This window comes from Gekko japonicus, unplaced genomic scaffold, assembly GCF_001447785.1.
Source record: "Gekko japonicus isolate JY-2015 unplaced genomic scaffold, Gekko_japonicus_V1.1 scaffold47, whole genome shotgun sequence".
In the NCBI taxonomy this organism is placed as follows: Eukaryota; Metazoa; Chordata; class Lepidosauria; order Squamata; family Gekkonidae; genus Gekko; species Gekko japonicus.
Window position 1 is genome coordinate 477,169 of NW_015165235.1, and position 13,681 is coordinate 490,849.

General features: G+C 43.1%; 1 protein-coding gene across 1 annotated transcript in view; it reads right to left on the reverse strand.

Annotated features, from left to right (window-relative positions):
- Positions 1-13,681, reverse strand: part of CPQ (carboxypeptidase Q) — a 245,742-nt gene that overhangs the window by 63,280 nt on the left and 168,781 nt on the right. Inside the window, exon 7 of the mRNA XM_015409855.1 lies at positions 12,633-12,724. Within this exon, the coding sequence (XP_015265341.1) occupies positions 12,633-12,724 (92 nt within the window). The remainder of the gene's footprint in view (positions 1-12,632; positions 12,725-13,681) is intronic.

Below are 13,681 nucleotides of genomic sequence, written 5' to 3' on the forward strand. Positions count from 1 at the left end.
CCGGGCCTCGCTGGGGCCCAGCCGGCTGGCCAGCTGCAAGGCGGCGGCGGCAGCGAGGCCGTCTGCAGAGCGTTCCCTGCGCATGCGCAGAGGATGCTCTGTCGCTTTTCGGGGGATTTTAATATCCCCCCGATAGTTTTTTAAAGTTTTAAGATTTTTGTGCACACCTGGGGACCATCCCAAGTGTGCACAAAACTCTCCCTCCCCCCCAGGTGCCCCCGATGCACGGATTTAGGTATCCGCACACAGGGGGCATCTTTGGAATTAGATATATAGATAGCTGTAAGATACGTTCATGTAGTTGCCACCTAGTGGCCAAGTTGCAGATAGTTGCCATGGAGCATCTACAGTAGCTGCCCTGAGCCTCATTCTGGCAGCACCCACTGCTCTGCAGCCAGCTGCCCCAGCCGTTGGCCTGAAGCCTTTGCTGTTAGGGAGTTACTGTGATCTTCTACACTGCCGCAGACTCTGGAGTTCTGCCTGAGGTTCCAGAATCACTAAGACCGCCCCTGCAGACTAGGCATGGCGCTTGTGGAATGATTTCCTAAGAGGGTTGCCTGTCTGAAGCCTTGTGTACTTTGACTCAAAGAAGACTTTGCTAGCATAGCCTTCCAGTATTATATGAACTAATATCTGTGTTTCTGTTGGGACCAAGCACTGTTTAGTAGCAGCTCCCGTCTCTAGTTCCAGCTCCTGCCAACCTAGCAGTTCGAAAGCAAGAAATTGCAAGTAGATAAATAGGTACCACTTCGGTGAGAAGGTAACAGCGTTCCGTGCGCCTTGGTGTTTAGTCATGCTGGCCACATGACCACGGAAACGTCTTCGGACAGCGCTGGCTCTTTGGCTTTGAAACGGAGATGAGCACCGCAACACTAGAGTCGGACTCGACTGGCTTTCGAGCAAGGGAACCTTTACCTTTACCCTTACTTCTAAAAACAACTGTGCAACAGAACCTGTGGGACGTAACTATGAAGACAGCAGATTTATCATGAAGCCTGCGTTACCAGCAGCATGAAGAATGACATAGTTGGACTAGTTGGACAGCACGGCTCCTTTGGCTGGTGTTAAGTACGAGACTCAACACAGCTAGTGAACAGTGAATCAGCTTTATTTAACAAAGTCAGAAGAAATCAGAACGAGACAAAAACATAGAGCAACAGGCTCTCTTTTAAACAGTCCGGGCTTAGGTAGCCATGCCCACATGTCAGCTAACAACCAATAACTATTTACAGATAAGGTCCAATCAGAATGCTTCCCTCCAGAACATTGCGCAGCTCTGATTGGTCTATTTGCAATCCTGGTTCAGACTCAAGCTTAACGTAGGTTTCAATACACAACAGCTGGTGTGGCTATATGTGAAAATCACTATTCTGCTGGCTTGTACTTTAAGAGGGGGGCTGCTTTACATTCCCCCCCCCATAACTTTCTTTAGCCAAGAACAAGCACCAAATTCTGGCATATGCACACTGAAAAACATAGCAACAATCCAAAAGTAGGTAAACTGGGTTAGTTAGTGCTACTATATGCCATAGATAGGCATCCTGGTACGGGTTTCGGATAATCACTGTCTCATTGTGTTTTGTGAGTGCTTCTGTGGGCAAAGTCTTTTTCATTCTGGCTACAATGCTGCTGACGGCTTGCGCGCACAAGAGTCTAAGAATCTGGCTCATGTATTTTTTATGTACCTTTGTGAAACACAGTTTCAAAACAAGCTCTCTGACTGGCAACATACAAACCAGAACTGACTAAGTGCAGCTTAAAAAATGAAGTTTGTTAGAGGCCAATTTGAGACTCAGTGAGGGGAGCAGCAATGCAAAGGGAAGAAGGAATGAGAGGGGGGGGGGGGGGGGGGGGAAAGGCCAATGCAGAGCTGACATTAGCCCAAGCAGGAATTCTGACTCAAACATTATTTTATTTTTTCACTATGGTGCAGTTTTATAAGCTGCTGGCAAGATGGCATTCTTCAATAGAAATCCATTTCTATAACAGCTCACATGTGTTTCTAATCTTAAACAAGAACATGAACCACCCTTAGCCCATGATATGGCTACACTCCCACCCTACCATTCTTCGTGTATTATTGTAACTGCTTAATCCTGAGCACATGTTGGGAGATACATTAAAAACAGAATGTCTCTGCTAAGAAACTCCACTGTGGAAAACAAAGCAAAACAGGTCACAGATGTGGAAACAGCTTCTTTGTCTTCTGAAACCCCACCTTCAATATTTTTGTCTACTTGGATAAGAACATAAGAGAACATAAGAGAAGCCAATGTTGGATCAGGCCAATGGCCCATCCAGTCCAACACTCTGTCACACAGTGGCCAAAAATACCAGGATGGAACAAATGGTCTTCAGGAGTGTGTGAGGTGGCTCTGAGAGGGAAGGTATTGCAAAGCCCTTTAGAAAAGGTCTGTTCTGCTGTTAGCACACCAGCCTTAGGATCCATAACAAGATATTAAATTCCTTATATATATGTATGGGAAGGGAAAAGCTGTTTTGCATCATCCTTCATTACCTTTTTAGACAGTGAAAAGATAGCTGCTGTTTGTTAAAAACAAGCTCAGACCGGGGTATGTTCTCCTAGGTAATTTAAGTCAAGAGTCGAGAGCGGCTGTATGAGCCAAAGATTAACCGGGGGCTCAGCTGTTTCCTCCAGCTCTCCTCATATTGGAAGACTCATTCAAATATGCAGGCTCATTAAAATATCAGTCCACTGAGATAATCGCTATCATCAGGGAATAATCCAGGCTCCTGCTTCTGACTACAATGTGGCATTTTTAACAGCAAAATTCTCACCATGATACATAATACCAAACTAGGAAAGAAGTACAAAATGCTTTTGGGATGTCCCATCTGTGGCAGACCTGCACAGCCACACCTCCATTCCATGACACCATGGGAACAGTCCCTGCATCTGGCAAGACCCTTCCAGAAGACAAAGGAGGAGGAGAAGAGGAGGAGGTTTTATACCCCACTTTTCTCTGCCTTAAGGAGTCTCAAAGCAGCTTACAACCACATTACCTTCCTCTTCCCACAACAGGCACCTTGTGAGGAAGGTGAAGCTGAGAGAGTTCTGAGAGAACTGTGACTGGCCCAAGGCCACCCAGCAGGCTTCATGTGGTGGAGTGGGGGAATCAAACATGGTTTCCCAGATTACAGTCCACCACTCTTAACCACTACACCACACTGGCTTTGATCCACAGACCTGTCCTATGCATCAAGCAGTAAAGCAGTCTAGCTTGGAATCCCTCTGCCACAGCTAACTCCTAACAGCTCAAGGCAGGCAGAGGGGGGCAGAAGGCATTGGAGGATGATGTCAGCCTGCTGCCTGGAGCCCATCAACAGCTAGAGGCACCAAGTGGGCCTGCTGAGTGGAAGTGGGAACGGGGCACATGAGCGTCTGAAGTAGCAGAGGCATTGTGGCTGAAGGGAAAGATGAAGGGAAAGAGGCTGCCCTCTGGGCCACACTGTTTAACTGAACACTCTGAATAACCAAGATCCGGATTACAAAGCTTTTACCATCAAAGGGAATATACTTTCTCCAGGAAGAATCTGATTTGGAGATGTGCCATTATTGTGGGTTTCCTATGGCACAGTTCTGCAATGGCTTCCTTGTGGGTTTTTCGTTTTTTTCTCATTACAAAACAAGTCTCTGGAACTCTGTGTTAAATTTTCTATTGATAAGCTATGTTTAGCTTTAATACCTCCCTTCGAGTATCGCATGGAAGTTCTGAAACTAATTATAGCATCTCTCTCTCTCTCTCTCTCTCTCTCTCTCTCTCTCAATATAGCAAAATAATACTCAGCTCACTCACATTTCCAGCAAAATATGCATCACTGCAAATTTGCTAGCTTGAAAAGAAATGTCAGGGAAACACATCTATACATGCTTACATATGCCTAAATTTGTGTCTTGGAAGGGAAAACCTGCAACTCACAAGCATTATTCTCTGTCTGTGTCTGGCAAATTAACGTCAACCTGATTTTCTAAATTTAGCCTAGCATAGCTAATCAGACCAAATCGCACAAAGTACAGGGGATGTTGCCTTTAGAGCTCTTAAGAAATAGAGATGATTAGGAATTTTTATAGGTGGAGGGGGAGACGAGGACCAAGACACAGCAGTAGGCATGGTCAGCTATTGCTATACCTTGCCATCTTGTATTTTTTTAAAAAAAAAAATATTGGCCACGTGCTAAAAAAATTTCCTTCCCATGTGTACCTGTTTACGAATAACTTCTAATTTGCTGTGCCATTATGTATCCCAGTGACGTGGGCTTTAGCTCACAAAAGCTAGGCTACAATAAATGTGTTAGTTTTTAAGTTGCTGTGATGATTTTGCTGTGATGATTTAACAGCTTCTCGATAATTCTCAATGCCCTTGCCTGTGCCCTCTCCAGCTATTACAGTATTGTTTGTCATGGGGCAATCCGAAGCAGATACAGGAATAAAATGCGCATCCATGTGTAGCAAAGAGAAGTGTGACTGGCTACTGGGTCATCATTCCAAGACACTGAGAGCCCAACACAGTTGTTTGATAGCTGTGGCCAGACTCTCCTGAGTCTGATCATTAAAAAAACCTGGAAATGCTGAACAGAGGTCTACTGGATGTTTCTCTGCATCAACAGCTCCTCCCAGAATGGAGGCAACCAACTCCACATATTTTGCCACCCTCAGTGGTCCTGAATCCATACATAATTGGATACTGTGCTATCACTGCAATCATTGCACTACAGCAATTATTCATAGTTGGCAGGGAAGGAATAGGGGAAGGCCCTCCTAGGAGCGGACAAATAACATCTCACTGAGTATGTTCTCCTCTGCTCTGCTCTGCTCTGCTCACAAGTACTTAAGGCCTAGACATACCCAGAGGAGTGAGTCAAAGGGATCTTCTCCTTTGGCCCTTTGCCTGAAGATCGTGGCCTAGAGCTTGGCAGAAGAGTGGCTAGCAAAGAAAGGGAAGATCTGCTTGGCTTTCAGCCCTACCTTTCAGATTTATTTCTGTTATATTTTTTTTCTGTATTGTAAATTGCTATGGGTTTTCATTCAGGACTAAAGTGGGATATAAATAAATAAAGTTTTCTGTATGGACAAGTTGTGAATGACTGCTACAGCACAACGATAATGCTATATCTAATTATGTGTGGGATGTGGAGTGGTATAATATGGCCTGATCTCATCAGATTTTGGAAGCTAAGCAGGGTCAGTACTTGGATAGCCTGATCTCATTAGATCTCGGATGCTAAACACGGTTGGTACTTGGATGGGAGACCACCAAAGAAGGCTTTGCAGAGGAACGCAATGGCAAATCACCTCTGCGTAATCTCTTGCTTTGAAAACCCTATGGGGTCACCAGAAGTCAGGTGCAACTTGATGGCACTTTAAAAACACGCAACCAGGTGTGGATGCAGCTCAAGTCTGTATGCTGAACCACTGTGTGCTGAACCACAGTGGAGTATCATGCACTTCTCATTGTACTGTTGGCCATTTGGAAGAAAAAGAAGAGATTGGATTTATACCCCACCTTTCACTACCCAAAGGTGTCTCAGAGCGGCTTACAAACTCCTTTCTCTTCCCCTCCCCACAGCAGTGAGGTAGGTGGGGCTGAGAGAGCTCTGACAGAAACTGCTCTTTTTCAAGAACAGCTCTTATCAGAGCTACGGCTTGCCCAAGGCCATCCAGCCAGGTGCAAGTGGAGGAGTGGGGAATCAAACACAGTTCTCCCAGATTAGAGTCCACGCACTTAACCACTACACCAAACTGGCTCACCTGTGCATGACCCAGACTCTCCCTAGAGACTAGTCAGGAGGAGGGGAGGGGAGCACCTTTTCAATGAGCTCTGAGCAGTGAGATGTCACATACTCTTGAACATATGCAGGACATCTAAGGCAGCTGAGCATCACAAGCTCTATCATCTTCCATGTGTTCAGCCACCCTGATGATTCACAGTGGTGCAAACTTGTTCTTAAGCCATCATAAAACTCATTGCTAAAAAAAGTAGTAAGACATAAAAACACTGCAAGTAGTCCCTGAAATCTCATCATACATATCTATTGGTCAGATGCTGTTATTTACTGAGCTCCCATGTGGCCCTTTTTGGCACATGCATAATTATTGCTGTGATATTAAATAATAATTTGGAGAGCAGATCTAAATTATTATCTTCATGGTCACACCACAAATTAATGAATCAAGAGTGATTATGTATGTCACCCGTATTTCAAAAAGGGCAGACAGTGGATATAAGCAGTTCGATAAAAAGAACTACAGGTATTCTACCAACACAGTTACATTCATTCACCTTCTAAAATATCCCATTTTCACACCCTATAGTGACTTAGGGTTGCCAGACCCCTGGTGGAGGCGGGGTCCCTCATTACCAGGCCTTGCCCCCAGCTGCCTATCAGTTGGCCAATGGGGGGACTTATCAGGAGAAAGAGGAAGGCCCAGGCCACATTGCTGGTGTCGCACAGGAAGTGATGTCATCATACTAGTGATGTCCAGGTGAGACTCTGGTATTTGGGCACAAATTCTATGGCAGAAGCCATTTTTAACCACAGATTACTGCCCAAATACCAGAGCATCACCTGGATATCAAAGCATGATTCGATGCAAGCAACATGGCCTGGGCCTTCCTCTTTCTCCTGGTAAGTCCCCCCCACCCATCCCCTACCGGCAACGCTACAGTGCCTTCTATTTCTTTGATACATGGTATCATAAAAACATTATGTATTTTTTTTGAAGAAGGGTTCCAAATCCTAACATGTTTCAGGAGCAAAAGAAAACTTATTTCTTCACTTAGCAATCACCACAAAGGCTTATGACTTTGCAGTCATAAGCAGAGTTACACACTTCTGAGTCCACTGATGTCAGTGGGCTAAGAAGGATGTAACTCTGTTTAGGATTGCACTGTAAATACTCTCATATTTTTCACATTGTATTTCATGAAAATTCAGTCACACAAACATTAGTTTGTGCATATATACTTAACTCTTGTCGTCACTTTTATATATGGTTTTCTAGTGAATATGTACTTTTTCTCTTGTGAATATATACTTTTATAAGTCACTAACAAACAGGCTTGGAAAGTTGGTTAGTATCATGTTATAAAAGGCAAAGGGCAAATTCTAATACATAAAAATAAGGTACATGAAGTGCTTCAAGCACTAAGGGAGAAATGAAATTTAAATATTATGTTATCTGATTACTTTTTAAATTGTTAACTCCCCCTCATTTTCATCTTGGCTCAAACTCAAAAGGAATGTTTTCATAGGGCTGTCAAGTGGATTTCCGTAACAAGCATCTTCAGACAAGGCTCCTTGCCTAAAGAATGAGGCCAATCTAGGTAATATGGAGGTCAAAGCAAAGCGTCTTCAGGAAGACCACAGAGAAAGCAAATAGGTTTCATGCCCCAGGCTTCAGCTGCTTGTCTCTTATCCTCCCTTCCTTTCCAAGACCCTCTGCACAGATTACCTTCTCTCCAGCTGTGTTCCCAGTTCAACACAGGGCCACACAGCCCTCCTTTCTTCCATATAAAAACAAAATCTCACGTGTTTGAATCTGCAGTCCTTAAACCACATAAACAAATAAGGTGCTTTACAACATGGAACAAAACTATGGTCCCTCCGCCCCTCCTCCTTCCCTTCCCGCTAAATAAAAAGAACATATCTGTTTATTACACGAGGAAGCCAAATTGGCTATTTCTGCATAATAGCACTGTCTTGTGTACCAGCCTGTGAGTTGCTATGCATCTGTAGTAAAAAGCAATTGCCCCAAGCAAAACTTAAATGGAAAATGACACCAGTTCCCTGCCCACTGCCCACTGGCTCCATTCAAACCATTACTTCCGAGTTCCCTGTACCCTGTACTGTACTTCCGGGTTCCCTGCCTACCAAAGGAAAAAGTCAAGCAATAAAAGAAGAGATGGATGAATGAGTGCAGATCTACACATTACATGAACTTTGGTGGGCATTCTCCCCCCCTTTGGTAAAATACAGCAACTGCAGTTCAACAAGAAAGAAGAATGTGGTGGTGGTGGTGGAGGGGAGATACCCCCCCCCGCCATTTCCCTTGTACTGTTACTGAATGGTTCTATTTCTAGGACATCAAATGCTAATAGGTTGGAACTCTAGAACTCTGAACAAGGGAGGAAATGTTTTATCAGTAATGTTCCATCTGAAGTCTGTTTTTGTGTGTGTGTGAAGTGCTGTCAAGTCCCAGCCTACTTAACAGCACACCAGCAAGGGGCTTTCAAGGTAAGTGAGAAGCAGAGATCGTTTGCCGTTGTCTTCCGGTGCAGTCTTCCTTGGTGGTCTCCCATCCAAGTACTAACCAGGGCTGACCCTGCTTAGCAGCCAAGATCTGAGAAGATCAGGCTGTACCATGCTGCCTTCCCTTCCATGAAGTCTGCATAGCGAGCTACAAATATTCCTGGAAATGATTGTTCACTGACATCAATTTGTTGGAATTAATCAGTTAATGGGTTGGATTCAGCCAGCTTTTTCAGTCATCTCACCTAATTCCTATCCTTACGACACTCCTGTTACACTTGTTCCCTTGATCACCAGCATAGCCTTTTTGGTGGTTAGAGGGGACCCTGAAAAAATCTGGTTGGATCCAACCCAATAGCCAGAATACTTTTAGAGAAACTGTAACACATACAAGAAAATGTCAAAAAACCAATTAATTTCTCCATTCTAGAAGTTTCCCAGGCTAACCAGGAAAAAAGAGGGCAGAAATGAGAATTAAATTGGGTAATTTGTTGAAAGAATAGTTGAACAATTGTGTCATTTTGCTTGTGTTGTTTGTTTTCCAACCTCCCTTTGCTATGGTATGTGACTGGCTATTTGACAAAAAGAACTTCGGAAATACCAGAATTTTCTGACATTTGTTACTGACCTCCTTAATTACCAGCAAACATTGACACTGAACTTCTGACATCTGCCATAATATATACCACCATACGAGTGCCTCACCCCAATAAAGTAAGAGTGAGCTATGAATCCATAACGGTATACATTTCTGTTACAAGGATAGCTACATTTTTGTCCATGCAGAACCTCAGTATTTGCCACTTGCTAGTTAATTGTTCTCTTAACTGGAAATGTTTAATCACAGTCTCCTAATACAATCAACCAGGCTCACAGTAAACCCACCCTGATAAATGAATTATCCAATCATCTTTTAAAAGTAACCTTCAAAATAGTAAGATTTAAAAGTTGAAACAATGGATTATATTTGCCTTTGAATAATTACCACCTTGCAAGAGGTCTTCATTCTCTCATAATCCATTTCTTGAAAATGTGGGCTACAACTCTACAAAAGGTTAAGATGCTTTTTCATGCCAAAGTGCCATGTACAATATCAATCTGTTTATGTTTGCCTCCTAATGCAAATGAAGACTTGAGTGCAGATAGATACATCACCAAATTTTCCATAACGGTAGCAGATCAAATCTAGTACATAGAAAAAGATGGGAAAAGCTTCCAGAATCATATGTCATTTACCAATTTCCCTCTGCTCCCTAAAACCATTTTCCCTCCATCACTTTCCTCACTAAGTAGGTTTTGTAATTGCTGGATATGATTCAATAATGTCCCTAGCTGTATTCCCCTCTATTATTTAGAATATTAATAGAATATTAAATAGAATTATTTATGCCATTCCCCAGTCAAAATTTACAATCAATAAGATTAGTACCAGCAGAGAGGCACAAACCCTTTGGCAAAGCAAGAAAAAGTGAAAATGAGGATATCGAAGGGGAAATTCAACAGCTGCTATAGGGGCGAATGAAAGCTTATTTATGCCGGCAGCAAAATTCTGAAGTCCGTAAGAGAAGGGGGAAAACAAGCAGAAGAACAAGGGAGAGGATGCTGAGTCCTTTTCCTTTGATGGGTTGATAGTGGTGGCCACTTCACAAAGAAGGCCAAGTACCTTTGGCTGAGATCAAGACACAATTCCGGAAGAGTGGGAGAGAACGTTGGAGTTTGGCTGGTACGATGTAACAGTTGGCCAACAATGATAAAAGCTTTCGCATATAGTTTACTTGATTAATTTTGTGAGTAAGGAAGTATATGAAAACTTCAAACTGGGTTAGCTATGGCATGTTTATATAATAATCACTTCTGGCTTTGAGACAATTTTATCAAGTCATCCCTCATGGTGTACCACATTTTGAAGATACGATTGCAACCACATTCCATGAAATGCAGAAATCCTGTTAGATTTTACTTTCAGGCCAACTCTTAGCTTTAGAAGGAGTGTTTATCATTTACAAAGCATCACAAATATGTTGGTGATGTTCAAGTCATGCTTGATTCCATATCGCTAACATTTAATTGGTGAAAATGAAATTCTAAAGCTACAATAAGTGCCCCCTCATTGATTTCAGTCCAACAGCTTATCAAGAACCGTGCTGTGCCATAAAGGAAGCACACATTTTGCTGAAGTTTTCCTCCATACTAAATCATGTGCATTTAGTTTTTTTTCCTGCAAGCCACTGATGTTATCCAAAGGATATAATCACTGCAGAATATCTTTTCTGGTGTTTCACAGTGGGTCATAGAGAATACACACATAGCTCAGAACATGGAAAACCATTACATGAAAAATCATCCTCTCCAGTTTTTAAGACAGAAGAATACAGGCATCAGGAAGTCACTTTCCAGAAATCCAGGAAGTACGCTTTGTCAGTATTAGTCCTGTGTATACAGAACTCTTAATCTTATGCAGAACAAAGCTCTGTTGTTGCTGAAGAATACAATATGGTACAAGAATATAAAATGAGACCTGCTGGATTAGACCATTGGACCATCTAGCCCAGCAGCTTGTCTCACACACTGGACAAACAGTTCCTCTGGAGGTCCAACATGGAGGTTCCCTTCAGACACCATGGCTGGTAGCTGCTGATAAACCTATCTTCCATGAATGTGTCTAATTCCCTTTTAACACCTTCTATGCCTGTGGCCATCACTACATCCTCTGACAGCAAATTCCACATTTTTATCATTCATTTTGTAAAGAAGTATTTTCTTTCTTGTCACAGACAGATGAACCATGTTTGCTGGTCTTTTGGCCTCCTCCAAAAGTCATCAGAAGTTTCACCAGCCCCCAAATTCACTTAAATTTTGCATTAATTAAAATCTGGTTAACAGCCTAGATATATTCAGAGCCCTCTCCCATCTCAAGAAAAGTTGCTAGTCAAATTAAAGCTCTTTGGGGAAATTTATCAGGTGTTTGATCTCGGATCCCCAAAACCCCTTCAAATTTTACTACGGGTGAAGTTTTGATGGCAACTCATCAGAGGCAGGATGGATGATGCTTGTCTCTCCTCCTGCTACAGCTTTTGGGAGGACAATTTCTTTAAAAAGTTTACATTTGTGTGTTGCTGTTATTAGATCATTTTTCTCCCTCCAGCCGCAGCAGTGGTGGTAGGAAACGGATGCTGGGGGCAGGGAAGCCCCTGCACCTGGAAGGAGCTTGGAAGCTTTCTTTTTAACTGTTTGTTGAGAGTTCTCTGGGCAGGCCCACACTATAAGTGTGCAGGCGAACTACGGAGAGAAGACAGAGAGAAGATTCTAAAGCTTTCTAGAACTTTCCAAAGATCTAGGGGGTGCTTGACGTGGCTGGTCACGTAACGGAAATTTCCAGCCAAAACTGTCATATAACAACATTACTCTGTAATTGCATAGTTAGATTTAAGTTAAGTGGACATTCCATACATAACTACAGAGCCAGTGTAGTGTAGTGTAGTGTAGTGTAGTGTAGTGTAGTGTAGTGTAGTGAGGTGTAGTGTAGTGTAGTGTAGTGTAGTGTAGTGTAGTAGTTAGGGTCTTGTGCTAGGACAGAAAAGACCCTAGTTTAATCCTCCCCTCAAATATGAAATTCACTGGGTGACATTAAATGAGTCACTCTCTCTTAGTTTATTTTACCTCACAGGGGTTTTGTGAGAGTAAAATGGAGGAGGGAACAACCATGCACGCTACCTTGCGCTCCCTGAAGGAAGACCAGGATAAAATTTAAAGAATAAATATAATTTGGAGGTTTTACGTTAGCCATCTTTCATATTATTTTCATAAAAGAAAGGTATGCTGGATTTTAAGCAAAATAAATAAAACAGGAGGCCTTCAGGTTTAGCAAACCCCACTGGGGCTGTGGTTTTAACACGCGATTTTCTCTATGAGGAAGAGCTTCCAATGTGGATGGTGATTGCTTTTGATGCCCATAGTACAATATCTGGAGTACACATCCTACCCTCATACACACACTGAATTGGAACTCTGATTAGAGTCACCAGCTTCCAGGTGGGGTCGGGAGATTTCCCAGAATTACCACTTATCTCCAGACTGCAAAGATCAGTTCCCCTGGGGGAAATGGCTGCTCTGGACGGTGGACTCCATGGCATTATACCTATCTGAGGTCTCTCCCCTCTTCAAACCCTGCCCTCTATCCCCCAAATCTCTAGGAATTTCCCAGCCTGGGGTTGGCAACTCTAGTTCTGATTCTGGGCTGAAACAACCATCACATAGGAAACGGCTCGTTTGCCCACTCCCTTACATTTTAAGTCAGAACCAAACAATTTAACTGGTGAAGGCACCTGCTAGAGGGGGTCGCATTCCATCAGATCACTTACCTTGTGCCTCTTGTAGTATTGTTCAGCTCCTACTCCACCTTGCTCCTCTCCAGTCCACAGCACTAAGCGCAGAGTTCTCTTAGGACGGAGCCCTAGGAAAGTTATTAAAAAAAATTGATTAAAAAATCACCCACTGCTCTAAAGGAGGAGGAGGAGGTGTTGGTTTATACGCCCTGCTTTTCTCTGCCCGAAGGAGTCTCCAAGTGGCTTGCAATTGGCTTCCCTTCCTCTCCCCACAACAGTCACCTTGAGAGGTAGGTGGGGCTGAGAGAGTTCTGAGAGAACTATGACTAGCCCAAGGTCACCCAGCAGGCTTCATGTGGAGAAGGAGGGGGGGGAATCAAACCTGTTTCTTTAGATCAGAGTCTACTGCTCTTAACCACTATACCATACAGGTTCTCAAATTAGGGGTGTACAACTCAAATAACTTTAAGGACCACATTTTTAAATTGTGTGTGTGTGTGTGTGTTAAGTGTTGTCAAGTTGCTTCTGACTTATGGGGACTCTTTGAAATAATGACCTCCAAAATGTCCTATTAATAGCCTTGTTCAGGTTTTGCAAACTGAGGGCTGTTGCTTCCCTGATTGAGTCAATCCATCTCATTTTGGTACTTCCTCTTTTCCTGCTGCCTTTAACTTTTCATAGCATTATTGTCTTTTCCAGTGACTCGTCTTCCCACAATGTCATCAAAGTATGATAGCCTCAGTTTAGTCATTTTAGCTTCTAGGGAGAGTTCAGGCATGGATTTGATCTAGAACCCACTTGTCTTTTTGGCAGTTCACAGTATTCATGAAACTCTCCTCCAACATCACATTTCAATTGAATCATGAATCAGTTTTCTTCCTGTCTGTTTTCGCACCCATATATATGTATATATGCTCTAGCATTTGGCCAGAATGGTACCATAGAGTTTTTTGGCTGAGTGCTAGAGCATCCCCCCGGTGACGTGCGCAGCATAATGACGTCACCTCTGAATGACGTCATCACGCTGGGCATGTTGGAGCGATCCCAGAACTTTGGGGATGGGGTTCCCCCACCAGCCGGAACCG